Genomic DNA, 20,166 nt, shown 5'->3' on the forward strand with positions numbered 1-20,166 from the left:
ATCCACATCGAATTCGTTCTTGGACATGTTTGCAAATTACACCCACAAGTCTTCTATACATCTCTTAATTCTACTCTGCCTATACCTACCAGTTTGTCTGTCCTTAATTCTGGCTCCACAGACAATTTCTTTCCCATTCTCGTCAGTCTTTTTGTAAAGTTTTAAGACCTCTGTATAGTTTGTAATGGTACCTCCCATACGAGCAGCACTGATAGCCATAGAAATGTTCATCCTGGCATCATCATGTTGTCCTGGAATGTAATTAAACATAACTGTACCAAGAAAATTTCAACATAACATTTTACAGCTTGACCCAAACTTTTCTAAAATCTCAGTTATTCTGAATCTTCCACATAAATCTACATTTTTTATTCTACAAAAAACTTTAATTAAGAACAAATAATGATAAATATCAATATAGAAAGAATACATAACTTCAATACTAGAAAAAAGTCTTACCATCATAGTAAACCAATGCCCCCACCAACTTCTCTTGCTTCAGCATGGGAAATATTTCTAGTGTTTTACGTTTAGATAAATAGTAACTTGGTTTGAGGAGTTGCTTTCCAGCTATCACATCATACATCTTAATGCCTGCCCAGAAGTAGGGAACCTGCCAGTATCTGATCAAAAGTTTAACTTGTCTATTTTAAATGTTCTTCTAAACATGTATAAAAGTAAAACATATTAATAATCCATAACTATCACCACTTGTAAGAAAATATACTCAACAACTTCGTAATCAATAACTTGACTAACTTGTAAATGGGCAGCATAATAGGAAATGGGTATGCTAGATGAGGAGCAATCTGGATTAAATTTGCTCTTTCCGAAAGTGCCTCTTTGACCATTCGATACTGAAAGAAACAAAGCAAAAGTAAATACTGAATTAATTTGGGGCTTATTTCCACATATCAAAATTATATACTTAAATGAAACAAAAAAAAACTTTTTCTATTAACTCTTCATTAAAAAAATCACTTAAGAAGTGCCACCTGTTCTATATCCAATCCAAAAACAGCTTTTTGTAGATAACGGACACCTCCATGTATCAACTTGGTGCTTCGACTGCTGGTTCCAGAGGAAAAGTCAAACTTTTCTACTAAAGCTGTCTTCAGACCTAAAATTAATTATGAATAAAAAATAGAAAATTTCTTAATTGTTTCTTCATACATGTATAATGTAAATCAATTTACAACACAAATGAAACATAAAAATTTACAGTAAAACTCGTTTAGTGCGAACACAGATATAGCGAATTCACGGATATAGCGAAGTTTTTCTGGGTCCCCAGCAAAATGCTTAACAAATCTTTGTAAATTTTGATGGTTATAGCGAACTCTGATATAACGAATTTACGGATATAGCGAACTGATTTTGAGTCCCGTTGAGGTTAAATATAATGAAATTAACATCTTTTATAACGAACTGTACAGATCTCAAAATCTGATAAATTGAACTGACTTTATTTTATTTTAACATTTGTATGTAAAATTCAATTCATAATAAAACCTTGTTTATTGGAGGTATCTTTTTTTAAATTTTGGTTCCCTAACATATTTGGTAGTAATACTTGATGTAAAACATGCATATAGCGAATTCGCTATATATGGTTCTACGAATTCGCTATACGGATATAACGAATTACGGATATAGCGAATTAAATTCACAGGTCCCCAGGACTTCGCTATAACCGAGTTTTACTGTACCAAATTTAACAATTTGTACTTCAGAAGTTATAATTAAAGAGAGTATTTTTGTTTGATACTACAAAATCTCTACCTCTGCTGACAGCATCTAAGGCCACTCCACACCCTGTGGCTCCCCCTCCAATAACTAAGACATCAAACTCGTCCGTCTTCAGTGAGTCCATCATGTTCTGGCGGGTAGGGAGGGGGGACCAGGCATACTTCATCTGATCATCCTCCGCATGTACATTGGGTACCTGTAAACATTAACATGGATTGAAATAATTTCAATCTTAAAATGTCTTCATTGCAATAACTATCCCTTGAGCATTTTTATCATCAAACCAGATTCAACATAACATTATAAAAAAGACTGATAATAAATCTTCTTTCTTCACCAGGAAATGGGGGTGATTTTAAATTGATAAGCGTATATAATGATGATGGCAATAAGTGAGCCATCAACAACACTTTTTTAAAACTCTAAATTTGGTTAACCAATTTGTTTACAATCATATAAAATATGAATTACAAATTTCAATACACGACATTTAATATTCAAAAACTAATATACTGTAAAATCACATATTTTCGTTGTGTCAAATTTTCCTGGTTTGAGAAAAAATTATTAGTTCGTGGGGATTTAATTTCGTGGATGAAGAACTTTTTAGTAGTTATGCATACGAAAATTTACATTTCGTGGTGGGCATGAATACTTGATATCGCGATTACTTAACTAGGCGGAACTCTTTCGCGATGGAGGTAGGAAACGTCTGTTGGGTGGGGGCAAATGTGCTATTTAATATAATGCAAGATCGATCATTGTAGCATTTACAAGGACAGATAAGTAAAAAATCCTGGTGGAATACTTTGCTAAACAATCGCTGAACAAGCCTAATAAATTTTTGAGAGGAGCCAATCCTAAATTGTTACATTTTTAACGATATTTTTAATTAAGCGGACTCTTCTAGTTAAATTTTCATTGAAAATCGTCACATTTTAAAGCAGATAAAATATTCTAAACTTTCCTTATATGACAATGTACTATTTGGAGTTCAATATCTGGCAAAACATTGTGATTTCGGCATTAAATTGTTGGAATCAGTTGATTGTCACTACTGTAAACAATATCATGTGCCCCAGAAATTTAGACCTTTCTCTCTCCCCCGCAAAAGAGTGGTAGTAAGTTAGATAACTGCGAGATACTTATTGGTAGTTGCGATATTACGTATTCATGGGTCTCTTCATACCTCGAAAACAACGAAAAATTAAACCCCCATGAAAATTAGTGATTTCACAATATGAAGTTTATGCTTTATTAAGAGTGTATAACAAACCTGAGGACTTGACATTGAGGTCCATGCCAAGATACAGGTTCCACCTCCAATCACAATTCCATACTTGGCCAATCTACGCATCGTCTTGCTAAATCGGTGCATATTATTTTGTTAACTCTAAAAATAATATATATTATATATATATTTACTTATATTACATATACATATCTATGATATAATTTATCCGATCCAATAGGCCCCTGGCACCATAGGTGAGGATTAGCTGTGAATATCTTAGGATATAATATCCCAAGTTCTCTTGTAGTGTTGAAAATAAAAATTGAAAAAAAAACCTCTAAAAATAAGTCAGGCAGAAGGGCTACTTCATAGGATAAAAATTAATAAAATAATCTCTTTAGGATTTGGTGAAGGGCTATCTGTTCATTATATTGTAAAAGAAAATAGGGTGATTAAAGAAAATACGTCTATGTTATTGTATATGGCTGGACAAGGATATGAACCCAGGACTCCTGTATTACTAGTCTGGTGCTCCTACTTCTGTGCTATCAAGGTCGATAAGTTCACACTGTCAGGAATTACTAATTCGGTGGTAAGGTAGGTTCACCATTTAGAGCTGAACATGCTCTTAAAGTCACAGTTGAAAGCCCTGTCAGGGAAAAGTATGCATGCCTTTTCAGCCTTGGAACTTTTCATAAGCTTTGATTTAAGCAAAATGACATTATTGTCGTCCTGTACATAATTGATTTCTTACATAATGCTATATATTTGATTGTACAGAAATATTTCTTCTGAAACAATTTAAATTTTATTTAAGTTTTATTAATCATAAGGGTTAAAATCACATAAAAATTAATCATAATAACACAATTTAACAGCAAAATAATTTTCTAAAAATGCAGCTCATATTGCTTTAAGGAAAGAGGAATATAGTACTGCAGACAGGTAGGGTTGATAGCTGGTGGCCAGATAGCTCATAGTCAGTTGATAGACAAACTGACTATAGATTCATCTTGCATCTTGGTCTGGTTCTTTGCTATTTTCTCCCTTCATGTGGCATATAACCTGTAGTCATGGTAGTGGTACATACAGGCCATCAAACATAGTATGAAAGGAGGAATTGCCAATGACCTCTAGTATACAGTCTAGTCGAACCCTCAAACGGGGGTATACCCTCAAACGAGGGTTTTCCTTACCTTAATGCAACGCGCGACAGCGGAAGTAGAATTCAAGAACGATAACTCTTCTTATTTAAAAAATAAATATTTTTTTTTAAAAATCACAAACATACAAAAATTAATTGTCTACACCTTTGTTTTCAATTAAAAAAAATAATAAATTTTTTTTCGTTTTTATTTACCTCATTTCTGAAGCACAAAAGTTTGTTTACAGGACAGAGGAAATTCAGATGGGCACACAAGAAAGTGTCGAAAAATAATAAATAACATGTTAATTACACAAAATTTACAATACCGGGGACGGGAATTCTATGTAGTTCAACTTTAAACAAACCATTGTTTATTTATTCATCCGTTTTATTAAAATATGAATAAAAAATCTAGTTGTATCAAGCATGGAGGTCAAGGCACAGAATATGCTAACTTTGGGAGAGAAAAAGTCTCAATTTTTGCAATAAACATATACTTTTTTGCAATACAATCTCTTTAAACATCTTTAATCTATCAAATTTGAGTACATACAGGGCTACGAAATAATCCATCACTTTGCACGAGCATATTTTGTGGACCACACGTTTTTCCGTGAAAATGGCACTTTTTTGAGTGTTTGCGCATGCGCGTACCCCCGTTTGAGGGTACGGTTTTCCTACTTCCGTTTACCCCCGTTTGGGGGTTCGACTAGACTGGTATATATTTAGTAAGGAGCTCTAACCACTGATTTACCCAGGACAATACCCATGGTCCATATTGCCAAAACTACTTCATCATTATAATCATTCACACAGCTTTTAGATACATACAAGATTCAATGATTTGGTAATGAATCTTACAAGGCCAAAATAAAAAATACCTTTGTTTCCCCTAACGCGACCGACCCAATTAAATCGCGCCGACTGAAAAGATTTTTTAAATAAGATGATTCAAAATTTTTTTTTATTGTCAATCAAGTTTTATAAAATACAATATTTCATCAAAATCAGTTTTTATCAGAACGTTCGATATTGTTCTATTGTGATTTTCAAGCATTTGATGGGGACAAAAAATAGTGCCCAGGTGTGAATACAGAGAAGTATTTCTTCATAAAACAACGGCGATGTCTCAATCTCATGCCTTTAGCTAACTAGAATTCTTCACTCTTGAAACAATTTGATAATAAAATTTACCATGACTAATTTAGTGTGTTTCGGAGGTGTCTTGGCGTCTCCAGGTGAGTGAATAAATCTTCGAAAGGGACGGTAAACAACGAACAAACAAAATCTGTCTGTTGAATTTCAGGTACGTAAATACGTAATACAGCGTCGTAAGCAGATGAGGGGCCCACATAGTGAACACATCATTAAATTTCACTTTATTTTATTTAATTTGAGTTTTGACCTAATAAACAATTCATCTATATGTTCCTATGTTTACTATATTACGCCATTATGGAATCATAGGAGTTGTTGTAAATATGTCTGCATATTCATCCTGATTAATATAATTAAGTTGTACTTTTTCATGCCTTTATTTACGGGTTAAACTTCGTGACTATGACATTGTTTTATATAGCATTTTTATCATTTGTAGATTTAATTTGTTTCATTTAAATATTGATTAAATATTCTTTCCAAATAGTTTTGAAATCAAAATTCAGCTTCCTGAGACGTCCTGTGTATTTTTCTTTAATTAGGCCCTTGAAGATTGGTATATTTGCCATTAAGCAGTGGGGATCTTTTTTTGACCCATCATCTTCTGCGACACTGGATGTAAGTTTTTATGGTCCCTTTTGAAGGACCGTTTTCAACATTCCTCATTGGTATTTGAACCTGCGACTTAAAACTAACCACTTACGTCTCAACTCCAAAGCAAAATGCTCTAGAACCATTGCAAATCTCAAAAAAGTACACTGACTTTCTATAAGCACTGGAGGGTGATTGAAGGTTTGAAAAAATATACTCGGATGTCTATAGTCTTTAATTGCGTTTTTGAGAATCTTGTCTTTTTATTCGATTTGTGTAAATGTACTCTGGCGTGAGATATTTCACAAGTTCATCAAAATTACAGTTTTGAATTAATTAATCATGAATTTTGCTTTTAAACGGCATATGTATGATACTTAGCATTTTGTTCACAAATCACTTTCTTTTGTACTTTTCTTATTTATAAAATTAATGTAATTTTCCATTAAATTTTAGAATGTATTTTCAAAGCTGCTGACAGAAAATAAAATTGTTTACCTACCTACCGACCCAACTTGAGAATTTAGGGTCGGGTTAGGGGAAACAAAGATATTTTTAATTCCGGCCCAACTCTTCCAATATCACTGCTATGCAGCACGTATGTACATGTACATTCCTCCTGTTTCACAGCTGATTAACAGGATATTACTTAACTGAAGTTACATGTATATGTTATTATAGTGAATTGAGATAAACAATGTAAACAAATGCAAAATATCTCGTTAAATAAGGTAAACTTTCAATCAATGTAACCCAAAAAAGATATTTTTCGAAGAAGATAATTATTATTTCAGTTAGAATTATCTCTAAATTCCTGTTGTTGCCAAATCACGGCGACAGGAGCAAAGGGGATAGAAAACATTACATATAAAACACACATATCAAATGTAAAGCATTATTGATTAATTAATTACTTGTGTGCAAAGAGGGATATCAAACTCTGCCTGCTTTTCCGCGTCAAAGTGACAAAATCACTTCTGCTAAGTCTTTGACCATGACCTCAGTTTGTTGAATATCGATCCCGATGGAATTAAACAAACGGTTAAAAAAAAAAACCCGCAGAATCTAACAGTTTTATATCCACCCCAGCCAACTGCTTACTGCCAACTGCTAACTGCTTACTGCCAACTGCTCACTGCTTACTGCCAACTGTCACACACATCTAAATAAAATTCATATTTTATTGATATATAAAATGTGAATTTTCAAAAAAAAAAAGACAATCCCGTATCCAGGAATTTTTTTCCAGGAGGGGTCCACCCCATTCAAAAAAATCCAACCCAGAAATTTCTTGACAATTAAAAAAAAAACTTAAACTCCTTTCCTAAACGTGAAAAACTATTTCGGGGGGGTTGGGGGTTGGGGGGGGGGTTAACTTCTTTTGCTTCGTATAATCATGTATCTATGACTTTTCATACCAACCTTACACGGATCCGCGTTTTCAGAGGGGGGGGGGGGGGTCCAAGGTAACTTTTAGATGGTTTAGTTTATAATTGAATAACTGTTCAATTTTCAAAGGGGTGGCCCCCTTCCCCCTCTAGATCTTTAATTTGAGAAAAAATTTCACTATAGAAATTAACGGAAAATTAAATTGAAATTTATTTTCAAAACATCTTCCCCCGCAAAACAAAAGATCTTTTTTTCAGTTTTTATTCTTCCCAAAGGTTTTGTTGTCTCACCGGGAGGGGGGGGGGGGTTAAAAGATTAAAAACAGGAAATATGTCATTTTATTATCAATTTCAAATGAGATAACAAATAAAAAATGTACTTTATCACTTTATCAATCTCATATGTTGAATTTTAATAAGTAAAATTATACGATGAGATTTAACAATTTTAAAACTTTTTGTCACTGGATTTTAACTTTAACCTTCGCAATAACTTTTGAACCGTGCGAGGTTGGTAATTTCGTATACATACTCCACTAATTCAGGTCTTTCAATGACAACAAGGTCAATGACCTTGTGACCTTGACTGTGACCTATATGCTAAAAATAGCTTTTTCAAACTTTCGCCACAATCTTTGAAACATGAGATAGAGACTCCATATTTAGTATGCATACTCCACTAATTAGGCTCTTTCAAATGACACCACGGTCAATGACCTTGTGACCTTGACTGTGACCTATATGCTTAAAAAAGTCTTTTTGACCTTCGCCATAACTTTTGAACCATAAGAGATAGAGACTTCATGACATATATTTTCCAGATAATGGACCAGGTCAAAGTTATGCAGGTCTATACCAATTAACTATAAGGCTTATATTAACCAAACATGCACAAATGATGCATCAAGGGATGAAAACTCTCAAATTTGCTTCAGAAGCTGGATTTGAATTACACTTTCTTGATGGATGACTAGTTTGAAATTTTTGGATAGGTCTATTCCAAAGTAACTGCAAGCCAAATGACAAGTTCAATGACCTTGTGACCTTGATTGTAATCTATATGCTAAAAATAACTTTTTCGAACCTTTGCTATAACTTTTGAACCATAGAGGTTAGAGACTTCATATTTGGTATGAAAACTCCACTAATTAAGTTCTTTCAAATGGCACCAAAGTCAATGACTTTTTGACCTTGATTGTGACCTATAGGCTTAAAAAAGCCTTATTGAACCTTCGCCATAACTTTAGAACCATAAGAGAGACTTCACATTTAGTATGCATACTCCACTAATTAATTTCTTTCAAATGACACCAAGGTCAATGACTTTGTGACCTTGACTGTGACCTATGTGCTAAAAATATTTTTTCGAACTTTATTGCCGCCTGGCACATAGTGTTTCACAAACACATCTTGCTGAAATATATACTAAAAACTAATGAACATTCAAATTAAATGGATGGAAAATGTGGGAGGCAATCGAGAGTTGGTGTGCGTAGTTCATGGGGGGATCTACGTCATCATATGGGATCAGAACACACAACAATGGAGGAGAAATGCTCCGCTTCGACGAAAGAAGTTGATATTTATGCACTTATAAAGAATGAATATTAATTCAGTCCCTGCCTAAAGTATCAAGAGAACGTCAAGTATAATAGATTTTGTACATTTCCTCGTGATAGAATCTTATATTGTTACAAACACTTCGACACAGTTTAATTGTAAACAAGTGAGAAAAAACCCCGGATGTAGGGCACACATTTTGAAAATTAGCTGCAGAACTGTAGCTCTCTGCTTGAGAAAATTCGGATAGATAATGCTTCATCTGTCCGAATTTTCTCAAGGAGAGACCTACAGTTCTGCAGCTAACAGAGAGCTACAGCTAGTACCCTTATTGAAGTATTTGGACTGGAAACTAAATTGTGTGTGTATAGCCTAGTGGTGCATCATGATATGTTTTCGTATTAGGGGTCTCCGGTTCAACCCCAACCCTATTCCAGATTTTGATCAGAATAATTTTTTTAACTTAAAAAAACTTATTAATTTTACCATTTTATATATACCTCATCTCCCCACTCTCTCTTTCCTCCAACTTTCTCTCTCTCTACCCCCTGCATGTCCCACTATCTTTTCCCACTCTCCCTGCTCTCTTTCCCCACTCTCTCTCCTCTCTCTAACCCACCTTCTCTCCCTCTCACCCCACATACTCTCTCTCCTCCCAGTCTCTCTCTCCTAATTCTCTCTCTGCTGTTTCTCTCTTCCTTCTCCCCACTCTCTCTTCTCTCTCCCCCACTCTCTCTCTCTCTCTTCTCTCTCCCCACTCTCTATCTTTTCTTTCTCGAGAGCAGAGTATGGGAGAGTTATCTCCCCTCTCAAACTAGGAGTATATCCACACTCCAACCAGGAGTAGAGAGTCGAGGAGGCATAGGAATGTAGGGCAGGTAAAGAGAAACGGAATAGTTTCTCTTTCGATTTTTTTCCTAACCTATGTCTCCCTCTCCCAGCATAATTTCTCTCACACCACTCTTTCGCTCTTCCTTACCCTCTCTTTCTTTTGGCTTTACAACATTTTGATATTGTAGTATAAAACTTTATATACGACAACATTATAAAAGTAATAGTGTTTTAAGTCTGGCATTACTGTTATCGCCAAAATTTGCGATACTGGTTTGTTAGATTCAAACTAAATCACCACCAATAATTTCTAAATATGGTTTTGAACATTCTTGAAAATTTAATTTTCCAAAGAAACATATCTGTTCATTTATAATCATGGAATAAACCATAGAAATTTGCAACGCATACAAAACGTTTACGCCAAGAATGGAGCTACTTAACAACTAAAAGTGCCATGGGCGCTTCCCAATCCTTTTTATACGTCGTTTGTGTATGTCAGATTTTCAGTATAAAATTGTTTTGCAACTTTTATTGGTAATTAAAAAGACCGTACATGATATAAACGTACACGATTATTCACGTATAAGTTATAAATTTTATTTTACTGTAATTTAATTATATGACATGACAGTGAATATAAAACTAAATTAAAAGTCTACATTAATACTTATATCGATAGTGAACATGTCACTAAATGATTCTAATTCCTTTTATCGTTGGCGTGCATGTTTATGACCATAAAGGTTTGGATTTGATTGATGTATTACTAGTATTGGTTTACTCTATTGACGATTTGGTATTCACTAAATCGCCTCTGGTATAACACTGCCACATGTACGGATCTTTTTAAATAGGGTGTCAATTGGTTGGTTTTTGTACCAATCAATTATAGAGGTTTTTTTTTTTTTAATTCCAAGTCATTCTGTTAAGTATTGAAGTTAAATGGAGGAGAAACGTGTAGATAAAGTAAAGTAAGAGATAAAAAATTAAGAGAATTATATTAAAATTATACTTACTAAAAAAAGTTGGGTGCATCGTAAAAGGAGGGTCTTGTCCACAAACACCTGTGGTATACAGGCCCAGAGATGCCGACAACCTCGCCTCTGTTTTCCTGGTTTCGAATCAATTTTTCAGTAGTTGTCGAATCAAGCGCCCTCTCCTGTTGCTGACTATAAAATCTGCTGACAACATTATTGTAGAAATACATTAAAGGTCTTCCCACCCTTACAATTTTAATGGTTCAAAGTACACGCTAATTCAAAGATGGAGGTTGACCCCCTTCACGGATTTGCAGAATTATTTAATTATGTTCTGAAGCAAACAAAAAATACCGATATGGATATAAACAGGACCTGATAAAGATTTTACTGCTTATTCTTTAAAAAATTCTTTAATATAAATTTATTTTAAAATATTTATCACAAAATAATAATATTGCAGTAGTTTGTACACAGTTCACACTTCATATGTCATAACTTCATTTCAGGCCTGGGGGCCATAAAACTTAGACGAGCTCACTTTTGATCTCAATCTCACTTTTTAGAAAGGAATTAATAGTGTAAAATTGAGTAAGTGCTACTGGAGGACCATACTTCAACAACTGCACCGGTTGTGCCACAAGGGATAGTCTTAGGACCTATACTGTTCATTCTCTACATCAACGAAGTACCTGAAAGGACGCTGTCAGATGCTCGCCTTTTTGCAGACGACGATCTCCTATGCAGACCAATAACAAACAAGGCTGATGCAGATACCTTGCAGAAGGATCTTGATTCTCTGACTAGAAAGGAGGAGGACTGGCAGATGGCTTTGCACCCAGAAAAATGCGTGGTCATACAAATTACCAACAAGCGGAATTCCTTCACTTGGACTTGTTAGACCAACCGTTGAATAAGCAAATCAACTAGCTTGAGAAAGTGCAAAGATTCGCCACCAAAAACCACCATTATCCACCCTGACAGCGTAACCCAGATGATGCAAGATCTCCACTGGGAATCATTAGTAATGAGAAGAATGAAAATCAGACTTGTTTTGCTATATAAGATAAGCATGCGTTAATGGCTACACCTACAGATCTATACCTAACATCTAATGACAGCAGGACTAGACGCAACAATACGTTCCGAATCCGTCTACCACACACTCCGATATATGGACTCATACACGAGATACCAGCTGGCTACAAGTACGTACCAACTAAATATGCCCGATTTAGCCTTTTATTGTACATAGTACCCTGGTTGGGTGATAGCTTTATCCTAAGCGTGGCAGTACCCAAGTTTAACGCCAAGTAAAGCAAGATCAAATTGAACAATCTCCAATGTTATGCCCTCCACCAATGACACTGAAGATGCAAAGAACGACACATTCTACCAGCAATAACAAACAGTTTTGGGCAAAGTAAGGAAGAAAGATATATGGGCGACTTCCATGCAAAGATCGAAGCTGACAACACAGCTGCAGTGAAGTCAAGGTCATACAAGGACTGACCTGCGTTAATGAGAATGGCTGACCTATGCCCCCCTCACCAGCTTTTAGTAGAAGGAAGCATCTTTCGTTGTAGCAGAAGGAAGCATCTTCCCTTACAAACGCAAGACAACATAAAGATCCCTCGACCATGTTACACAATACACAGAATCAAACTGACCATTTTTGTATCAGCAAGAAATTTCGAAGAGCATGGAAAGATGCCAAGGTGATGAGGGGAATAGACATTTCATCAGACCAGTAAAGACTACGGCAGTAAGACTACGCCCCATGAAATTAAACATTATGACAAACGCAAGAACAATGCTAATCGCGAGTGTCCTCATATCATAGAAAGTTTAAGGACAACATTCAATTTCAGCCTTCCAACAAATTCCAGCCGCCACAAACCAGCAAGAAAACAATGATACTATCATCAAAACCCAATGGCAGCACATCATGAAATGGTGGCGAGAAACATGTAAGATACTCGGTAGACAAAAGGCTCAAAACAGTGGATCTCTGTTAAAACCAGGAAGAAACTGGATATATATGAGGAAGGACAAGAAAGCGGCACTGAACACAAGTCTAAGAAGAGCCGCAAAGGCAATTGCTCAAGAGGACTACACAGCTACAGATAAAATGGTGAAGACAAATATATGGATATGTAAAAGGGATCACATTCATTTGACAACCTTGCTAAAAAGTCGAAGAAGCAGTTGGCGATTGACAAGATAAAGTCATCAGTTTATCATAGAGTTTGGTCATTTGGTTACCATTAAGGTCTTTTCAAGTAAATCATCCAAATATGAAACAGATGTGTCAGAAGCTGTGGTATCTTTTATCTCAAGCTTACCAGGATATATCGTATCGACATAAGAATGGAAATGTGACAAACCAACAAAGAGACCAGAGAAAAATTACCACACTTAAGAATGGGAAAGCGACAGAGCCTGACGATATACAAGTGGAAGCCACGAAAGCTGATACAGAGAGAACTGTAAACATCTTACACAACCTCTATAAGAAAATAATCGGGGAGGAAGAGAACATTCCGAACGACATTGAGTAGTGAGAGTTTTTCTGTAGGTACAAATGAATAGCATGGAATTATACTCCTGCTAGTGCCTGGCAAGGTCATCAAAATGATTCCTCTATCTAGAGGGGATAAGAGGCTGTGAACCCAAAACTCTTGTCACCACCAGGCTAGTTTTAGACGCAGTAGATCATGTGCTGACCAGATAGCCAGTTTGCACATCATCATTGAATCCGAAGTACCCCTCTGTATCGTGATCAACTTCATCGACTACAAGAAAGCGTTCGACAGCATTGATCAAGAGATAATGTGGAAGAAACTGAGGTACAATGGAGTACAAAAAAAGCTCGTCTCTCTGATTCCTAACATCTACCACTGCCTAGGGGTACACGTGCTGACCAGACGTCCGACGTACAGTTTCTAGTTCAAGAATAAAAGTTCGAAAAGGTGTCTTCACTGCTGTTCTTCTTCGTTATGGACTGGATCATGAGGACTATTACATATGACAGGAACAATGATTTACAGTGGACACTCCTGACGCAACTCAATGACCTTGACTATGCCGATGACTTGGCTTTCCTTTCGCATAAGCACAACCAGATACAAGACAAAATAACTCAGCAATAACAACAGCAGGAAAGACATTCAAATAAAAATAAACCTGATTGATTGTTGTTCGACGTCCCGTTCGAGAATGTGTCAGATATATAGAGACGTCAACATACTAAGAGCTTCAAATTTAGACCTTTACTCAGCACTCAGGGCCAGTGAGCAGTGAGAGTTATTTTTCCTACCAACGCCTACCGTGACACGGGGCCTTTGTTTTTAAAGTCTCATCCGAAGGACCGGTAAATTCATTTCAAAATGCCGAACTCTTGGCGAAGGAACAGTTGCTACCTCTTCTTATCGACCTGGATCAGTCGTGGGGTGTGATTCGAACTACAACCATTCGATCACGGAGCGAGGGTCTACCGACTGAACGACCGTGACGATGAAATCAAGTTGAAGAAAACAAATGATGGAGATCAACATAGCTGTCCATTTACCAACCACAGCTGGTAGTGAGTCATCAGAAAAATTTACGTTGAGTCATTCATCAACATATACCTTTGGTGGAAAGACAAGGTGGCAGAGACCTAAATGTAGCAAGTCAAGAACAGTGTATAAGGCTAATGCTGCGTTTACCACGTCGAAGAACATCAGGTCCTTAAATACCATCCAAATTACCGGTACTACCAAACTGCGGATCCTCAACTCTAGGTTTAAGGCCGCCTTAGTTTTTGGAGCAGACACACGGAGAACGGCAAAAAACAACTCATATACCGGGTATTTTACAGTTCCCGTCTTATGCGCTTCTTCTGTATTCGATATCTTGATATTATCACAAATGAACTTTTTATTGAAGAGTTCACGACAGGAATTACTAGTATTAGACATGCATATCAGAGAAAGTTGGACTGGATTGGACACATCCCAAGGAAGCCACCACCCAGCACCATACACCAGGCCCTGATCTGGAACCCACAGGGCAAGAAAAGAGAGGACTGTTCGAATCTTTTACAATTAAGGACGTTACCTGTGCGGCGGAATGGTAAGAATGTTTGCTGTAGAATTTGCGAAGTAGAGAGGTTATCCTTACCTCGCAGGTTCGAATTCCGCTGTGGGGTATGGAGACCGGTCCTTCGGATGAGACCGTATAAATCGAGGTCCCGTGTGGCAGTAGGTGCTGGCACTAAAATAATCCCTCACTGCTCAGTGCCCCTCAGTGCCAAGAAAAGGTCTAAAATTGCCCTCCACCGGCATGTTTTGGCGTCACTTTGTGAGGGTAAAATTTTCGAATGGGTCGTTAAACAAATCCACTTCACCATTGAGAAAAAACTTAAAAATATGGGTTAATAAGAAAATTCATTCGAAAGACGACTCCATACTAAGTATGTAGTTTTTCTCTAGCTACTCACAGGAATTCTAAATCCGGGTTAAATCTGGAATAGCGTATGAGAAAGTCTTCTTCAACAATAAACATTCATTCCTTGAAATGACAGTATTAAAGCATGGAAAGTCTCTAAGTGTCTTTATTGAATCAACATTCGAAGATTAGTTTTGAATCTCATACTCTTGAGATGGACATTTTTCTTAAAACTTTATTCTATACTGTACTTATATGAAACATACTGTAGTTTTTTCCAACTCAGGTTATTCACATTAGCTCTTTACAAAATACGAAATAATGTTATATGCAGTGTCTAAATATGGATCATCAATCATATATGAACAGTCTTGTAATGACCATGTAACACGTGACACAGTCAGTGGACAACCAACTATTTTGTGTAAATCCCCCTGACACATTTCGAAATTTATTCCACTCTTTATTTCTATGTGAGTATTAATCCAGTTTACCTTGGGAAAAGAAAATTATGAATATGTCAATTACCTTTTTTGATCAGTGCACACATATTACCGGACAATATGAATGGGGAATGTACAAACAAGAGGGACTGATGACATTTGGCACATGGGGAAATTATCATAAATTATAGAACCATGTAATGAGTCCTTCACAGAGAATTTAAAAAGTCACACACAGGATGATGACATAGTGTGAGTAGTGTTAGATGTTGAGGTCTTCATTCCATGACGTTGCGTCAGTGTCCCTCATAATACAATCCTGTCCATTGCGTGTGGAGACTTCCCCAGGACAACTGGACACACAGGAGTCGCCAGACTTAAAGTATTTACACATCTGAAAATATAACATTGTAATAATGAGTTATATCCATTTCATGTAAATGATACATGCAGTGAAAACTGTTTTATCTGACTCCTTTGCAACTCATTTCTCTGTGAATTCAAACCCTTATTTACATTCCCATTTTACAATTTTCTATGCTCTTTACATCGTGCAATCTGACCCCTGTCTATTCCAACACACCAGTATAAACATGTCTTACTGTATATTAAACGATATTAACTTTACATTCGGATTTCTATCTTGCTTAAACTTACTTACAATTTATATTTAAGGCATGGGGCATAAATAACTTACTAAGCACTGAGTGTTGCTTGGTCCCGTGCAACCCACGGCACATTCTGGATGGCAACATCCCACTATTGTGCTGTCATAGCAACGACCTGGGCACAATTCGTCACAGACTGGAAAGTGCACTAAAATAAAAACATAACAGCTGATTGAACAGCATCTTAAAATGGTAAGGAAAAAGTATCTTCATTTGCTTTAGTTGGACAATATTAGATGGATAATTTTATTTCATTCTTATTCAATGTCGCTACAATAAATTGATTGTTTATTCTGTTTTGCATAGATGTTTGGGGATAACTCGTTTAGTACGAACACGGATATAGCGAATTTACGGTTATAGCGGTTATTTTGGATCCCCAACTTTATAAATTTAACGTATTCCTTATATGGATATAACGAATTACGGATATAGCGAAGTAAATTCATAGGTCCCTGTGACTTCGTTATAATCGAGTTTTACTGGTAATTCGTATAAAAGCTCAAGGCATTTACATACAATAAATATACACGTGCTTCAATCGATCTATTATCCCTATAACTAAAAGCCCCAAAACTACACACTCTTTCTACAAATGAAACTAAAATTCTATTTTTTTTTAAATATATATAAAAAATATGATCATAATTTGATGAAGCAAATGCGTATCTTACACACCAAATAAACACAGTAAAAACGTAATAAATGAACTTATATGCTGCTTTGCAAAATCAGTTACGTATAAAAGAAGTAACCAAAGATTTTAATTTATGAAAAGGAAGTTAACTGCCGCAATATGCAAGTATATATGTATGGTATAAGTCGGAAGTTGGCTGCTACAGTGCTTACCAATTTGACACATATTAGGCCCCTTTCCCCAGCAATATGCCTCGTCTCCTTTTGCACATGCCGGATCACATACTTCAAGACCTGTCAATTACATAATCTCAAATATTGTTAGAATTCTTCATACCTTAAAAAAGTATCGTATATGACTCCATATGTATATGTACTTATGGAATTCGACCCATTAAACACTGTTAAATGACGATATGCTACGATGTTATAAGTTTATGAAAATGTGAAATGAAACCTACTAGTCATATTGTAGGCGCTTTCTCCGTATGTGACTGGGTTTTTCAGCCCTGGGACAATGACATTCCAAGCAATGGTGTTCACAAAGTTCAGTAGCGGGTTCTGCAGAAACAACACGCGGCCTCTAGAGATTTCTGAGGGAGAAATAACAGACTTTGCATCATGTACTTTGAAAAAGATGCAGGTGTATATGATATTTTTAAGCTTTTGCATTTCACAACTGGAACCAATTACACCAATATTGGCAAGGTATCAATATAGAACTCTTTGTTAAAGATGTGAATGGCTTCTTAAAAACGTTTTAATGAAAATATGTTAACAATTTATAAGTGAATTTATTGTATCATTTTCATTCTGAATCCCTCACGTAGATCTTATTAGAAGAATTGACTTAAGAAACAATGCATTGTTATATGATATTAACCCTTTCATTTACTTAAAGCATTAAGTAAGTACTAGTTTTCTTGGTATATGACATCAGGCAAATTCGTGTACAGTTTACACATTTTCAATGTCATTACATGTATCTTTGAACCTTTCATTCGTTAGCCACCAAAACAACCACCTTACTCTGCAGTACATACCCCTAAGTGCTGGAAGTTGTAGCTCTCTCAGTCCTTTCTGATTATCTTTTCCCGCGGAATCCGTGAATGCCACAACGAGGCCATAATCTTCTCCCATGATATTGAACATGTTATCGCCGCGAATCAGTTTTAAATTTGTCAGTGGTATGGACTCCATGTCCAAAAGACCAAGCAGAACATAGCCCGTCACAACCTCGATCTGGGATAGGAACGAGAGGTCGTACGAGATTTTGGCCGAGGACTGGAGGTTCGTGATTTCTAGATTTCCCTCTACATGTTTACATCCCCTGTACCGCCTTATTAGTGATTCATAGTGGAACTCAGCACTTCCAGAGTAACCGAAACCAACATGGGTGCCGTAGCATTCTGTAAAAAGAAAGCCAAAGTTAGAGTTTTTCAACTATAGGTCAAACTCAATGCTCAAGGTCAAGAGTCAAAATTGTTAGTACCTTAGGAATGTCTTTTCACAAGAAATACAATATGTGTAACATAAAAGCTCCAGGACTGCAAAACTTTAACCTTGCCCATTACTTTTGATTTCTTGGTGCTATGGCTTCCATTTTTTCATGTGTGTTCATTGTGAAAAGATCATTTTTTGGATACCAATAATTATTTGACCTATTCTTACAAAATCTTATCGAACTTTAACATTGGCTATAATTTTGCATGTACATTTGTCGTATGCGTACATGTACAAAATTTCCAAGAATTTTTAAAGCGACAGAATGACAATTTGAAAGATATCAACATTTTCATTTGTGATTTACACAATGTCTATGGATATTTCAGAATGCATGCCAGGTGCAGGAGCACATTTGAAACAACTTTGCTCTTTACCTGCTGATTCTAGAAATATTTTTCTATAAACAGTGTGCAAAAACAGTTAAACCGTGTACCCATCTTCTTTCATTGTGTAACGTTGACCTTTGATTTAATCCACACGGCTTTGCAAGACGTTGATCATTAATGGACACGGGATTCAATCTGTCCGGTCATCAATTCTAATTTTTATTCAGTTATTTATTTTTTGCAAACATGCAGTCAGAAACAAATTATAAACAGATGTTATCTTCTAAACAGCTGTTTAGGATCATCTTCTAAATCAGTTAACATTTTAACATTTTAAAAACCTTTGAAGAGTTAGACATCTGTAATTTTTTAAATACATGTATATATATACATGTACATGTGTATGTACAATATGGTTGATGCCGTTCTAAAATGACCACAGTAGTATTCGATATTATAACAAACCGTTGTAAAGGTTCGCTGAACATGTAAAATAGAATGTAGTTTTCTCTGTAATTTACGGAAATCAAAACAGAGAAATTAATATACCGTCATATGGTTTAAAATACAACATATACATAGATGGAGTTGAAAAATTATACGTCTCGAAGAATGGAAGTTTAAATGCCTTCATATCATATAACATTATAGTCAACCTTTGTACTCCACAAACCTAGTTAACACCTGAAATTGAAGATTATGGAACAAATATTTAATTTCTTAAATTCCAGTATTTTTGTCGGACATTCGTTTATATGAATTGATTGTGTATACTCAAACAAACCTGCATGCAATACGCCAATGATCTATAAATAGCTCAGTGGCACCCATTCACCTCATCTTTCAAAAATTACTTTCAACTTGAAATAAATTTCTTGTTTTCTATTCAATCTTACCATTGCCCTGTCCAAAGACTGACTGTTCCACCACGTCGATAATCTCTACCCCCAAGGCACAGGATACAAACAATAAACACACAAAAAACAACTTTAAGAAAACCTCCATCTTCTTTAATAACACAAGAGGCTGCTGTTAAGTGGGTACCACGTGACTCTGAAAATATTTTAACCTCTGACGCACTCGCTTATCGTTCAACCGAACCTAACATTGAATTTACAGTACTAGTGGTTCATGATCTGTAATGTATCAAAAATTATAATTATTTTAAAAGCTATATAATAACGCCCTTTTCAAAGGCGCAAAAGTGAAAAACAAAAGCGTTATTACTCGAAGTAAAAATACCTTCTGTTACGAAAAAAGTCATGGATCAAAGCCATGAAATATGGAGATAACAGATTGTAAGCTCAAAACTCAATTAAAAAAATACAAATTGGAAACAGAGCAAACAGCGATCTCTAACAAACATGAGAGATGAGATCAAATGTTTTGGAGGAGTAAGCTGGTCAACGGTTATGACGTGCCCACCATTTGCTCCTTCTCATGATCTGGAAAATTGTAAAAAAGACATACAATGTGTAAATAATGTCCCCAACAATAAATAGGGAAAACGACAGCATT

General features: G+C 35.7%; 2 protein-coding genes across 3 annotated transcripts in view; both read right to left on the reverse strand.

The window, feature by feature from the left end:
- LOC134255993 (glycerol-3-phosphate dehydrogenase, mitochondrial-like) overlaps positions 1 to 6,904 on the reverse strand; it is a 27,202-nt gene extending 20,298 nt beyond the window's left edge. For both annotated transcript variants that reach the window (XM_062738591.1, XM_062738590.1), the window contains exons 1-7: positions 6,794 to 6,904; positions 3,026 to 3,142; positions 1,783 to 1,945; positions 996 to 1,120; positions 760 to 857; positions 460 to 623; positions 90 to 251 (exon numbers count right to left, since the gene is read on the reverse strand). In XM_062738591.1, coding sequence (XP_062594575.1) covers positions 90 to 251; positions 460 to 623; positions 760 to 857; positions 996 to 1,120; positions 1,783 to 1,945; positions 3,026 to 3,127 — 814 coding nt within the window. In that variant the 5' untranslated portion in view covers positions 3,128 to 3,142; positions 6,794 to 6,904. The remainder of the gene's footprint in view (positions 1 to 89; positions 252 to 459; positions 624 to 759; positions 858 to 995; positions 1,121 to 1,782; positions 1,946 to 3,025; positions 3,143 to 6,793) is intronic.
- An 8,313-nt stretch (positions 6,905 to 15,217) lies between these two features.
- Positions 15,218 to 19,729, reverse strand: LOC134255998 (epidermal growth factor receptor-like). The gene is made up of 6 exons (XM_062738596.1): positions 19,545 to 19,729; positions 17,860 to 18,225; positions 17,278 to 17,409; positions 17,030 to 17,110; positions 16,210 to 16,328; positions 15,218 to 15,906 (listed from the first exon to the last, which is right to left on the reverse strand). The coding sequence occupies exons 1-6, from the start codon at positions 19,651 to 19,653 to the stop codon at positions 15,775 to 15,777; spliced, it is 939 nt and encodes a 312-aa protein (XP_062594580.1). The 5' UTR covers positions 19,654 to 19,729; the 3' UTR covers positions 15,218 to 15,774.
- Positions 19,730 to 20,166: the final 437 nt, after the last annotated feature.

This window comes from Saccostrea cucullata, unplaced genomic scaffold, assembly GCF_032062105.1.
Source record: "Saccostrea cucullata isolate Sc308-1 unplaced genomic scaffold, CSIRO_AGI_Scuc_v1 ctg959, whole genome shotgun sequence".
In the NCBI taxonomy this organism is placed as follows: Eukaryota; Metazoa; Mollusca; class Bivalvia; order Ostreida; family Ostreidae; genus Saccostrea; species Saccostrea cuccullata.

Excerpts from the sequence above, each read along its gene's own strand:
- LOC134255998 (XM_062738596.1), bottom strand. The coding sequence starts at position 19,653 with ATGGAGGTTTTCTTAAAGTTGTTTTTTGTGTGTTTATTGTTTGTATCC. Across the intron at positions 18,226-19,544 it reads AGTCTTTGGACAGGGCAATG|AATGCTACGGCACCCATGTT; the intron begins GTAAGATTGAAT and ends TTCTTTTTACAG. Across the intron at positions 15,907-16,209 it reads CAAGCAACACTCAGTGCTTA|ATGTGTAAATACTTTAAGTC; the intron begins GTAAGTTATTTA and ends TTATATTTTCAG.